The sequence below is a fragment of the Vombatus ursinus genome, unplaced genomic scaffold, assembly GCF_900497805.2.
Source record: "Vombatus ursinus unplaced genomic scaffold, bare-nosed wombat genome assembly UNPS02001287.1, whole genome shotgun sequence".
NCBI lineage: Eukaryota > Metazoa > Chordata > Mammalia > Diprotodontia > Vombatidae > Vombatus > Vombatus ursinus.
This window is the reverse complement of record NW_020941065.1, coordinates 18,641,093-18,643,001: the sequence shown is the minus strand read 5'-3', so window position 1 is coordinate 18,643,001 and position 1,909 is coordinate 18,641,093. Positions and strand designations below refer to the sequence as shown.

At 59.8% G+C, this 1,909-nt stretch overlaps 1 protein-coding gene across 1 annotated transcript in view; it reads left to right on the top strand.

The window, feature by feature from the left end:
• Positions 1-1,909, top strand: part of RNF215 (ring finger protein 215) — a 6,496-nt gene that overhangs the window by 1,241 nt on the left and 3,346 nt on the right. Inside the window, exons 2-5 of the mRNA XM_027864532.1 lie at positions 565-693; positions 945-1,016; positions 1,120-1,205; positions 1,497-1,656. Of these exons, the coding sequence (XP_027720333.1) occupies positions 565-693; positions 945-1,016; positions 1,120-1,205; positions 1,497-1,656 (447 nt within the window). The remainder of the gene's footprint in view (positions 1-564; positions 694-944; positions 1,017-1,119; positions 1,206-1,496; positions 1,657-1,909) is intronic.

Here is a 1,909-nt window from a genome sequence, read left to right as displayed (position 1 = left end):
AAACCATGGGATTGGCCTTGGATTATTCCTTTCACAGCCCAGATCCTGGTTCCAAAGGCTTGCCCTCGAGTCCCTGGGGCCCCTGTCAGATTTAGACACTAAAGACCCCGGTCCCCACCCCAGCTCCCAAATCTGATCTTCAGACTTCTGCCTCTAGATACCCAGAGCCCAAACAAAGTCCAGACTCTCAGACTCTTGAACCTGCACTAAATCCCAGGACCGTCCTCCCTATCCCCCCAACCCCAGACACCCCAGATTTGGGCCCCAAAGGCCTCTCCTATGGTGGGAAAAATACTGACGCTGGAGCCTGCAGACCTGGGTTAGATTCCTCCTCCTGCTCCCTCCAAGCCGTGTGAGGCTGAGCCGGAGGAATGAAGGCCTCAGAGGCCCTTCCAGGTGAGCCCCCCTCACCCCCACCCCCACCCCATCAGGACTCCAGACAAATCACCGGCCCTCACACAGCAGCCACCGGCATGGCAGCCCCTCCCCAGGCTGACCTAAGCCCACAGGCTCAGCCCCAGCCCTCCCCCTGCCTCCCCCCCTCACAGTCCTCCATGGCCCTAGGTGGGGGACGAGGAGCCCCAGCTTCAGGCCGGCGATGACTGGATTGGAGTGGTCCCAGTGGGTGAGGAGCAGGTGGAGACCCAGGGAACCGGCCCTGAGGAGTCCTTCACCTCCGCTGTGGTCAATAAGGTAATGTCACTGGAAGACTAGGCTGGGAGGGTGGGCCAGAGAGGGGCCCTGGGACAATGGACAGGAGAGAGAGCTGCTGCTCTCAGGGAGGACTTCCCAGAGGAGGCGGGCCTAGGGGCCTAAAGGGGCTTCCTGCTCAGCAGGCCCAGTGGGATGAGAGGGGGGATCCCCAGTGCTTCCAGCCCCGGGGGGCTCAGGGACACAAGGGGTCCCACTGTGCCCACTTCTCCGCCTCTGTCCTGCTCCCACAGATGAAGCGAGCTCTGGTCCTAGGAGCCTCCGCCCTGCTCATCCTGGCCCTGAACCAGAATGCCGTCCGAGAGGTAAGCTGGGCTGGGCTGGGCTAGGGCATGGGTGAGGCTGGGAGGCTGCCTGGGGGGAGCCGCAGCCCACACACTGACCCCTCTGTTCCTGCTCACCGAGAAGCTAGATGTGTCCGAAGTCCTTTCCAAGCCCATCATTGTGGTCCAGATGTCTGATAACGTCACTAAACTCCTGAGCGCTTTGTTGGGGTGAGTGGGGACCCAGACCTGGGCCACGTGAGTCTGTGGTCCCAACATGCATGCCTTGCTCAGCTGTCTTGGGGCCTTTCTCTTACTTAAGACCTTAGTCTCCTTATCTGTAAAATGGGTACAGGGAGAGGAAAGGGGGATGGTTGTTCAGTGAACCAAGAGAAAGTGTGCTCTCTCATGATGAAAAGTGTGGTGGAAAGTGCCCTTTGGGAAAGGCCTGGTTCTGTTACTCATCGGGTAACCCAGCCAGGGCCCCAGGATGGGGCTTGAACACAGGTCTTGTCTGTGCAGGGGCCTGCAGGCCACAGCCAAGATCACCTCTCAGGCCATGCTGCTGGAGAACGTGGGCCTGACACTGACCCTGTGGTCCACCTGCGGCCTGTCCCGGGGTGGCCTCTACGGGGAGTGGCAGGGCGTGATCTGCCCTGGAGAAAGTGGCTCCAGGGTCCAGGTATGTGTGGGCCAGGGCCCAGAGGGTGCCTGCGTCTCCTGGGGGGAAAGCACACTCACTGTCACAGTGACCACAGTTTGTGTCTTAGCTCCTCTTCTAGACTGGAAGCTCCCTGAAGGGAGGGGCTGCATCTTATAGAAACTAGATACCACCGTCCATATGCCACAGTAGGGGTGTAAGAAATGGATGGATGCATGGATGGATGGATGAGTGGATGGAAGGATGGGTGGATGGGTGGATGGATGGATGGTTG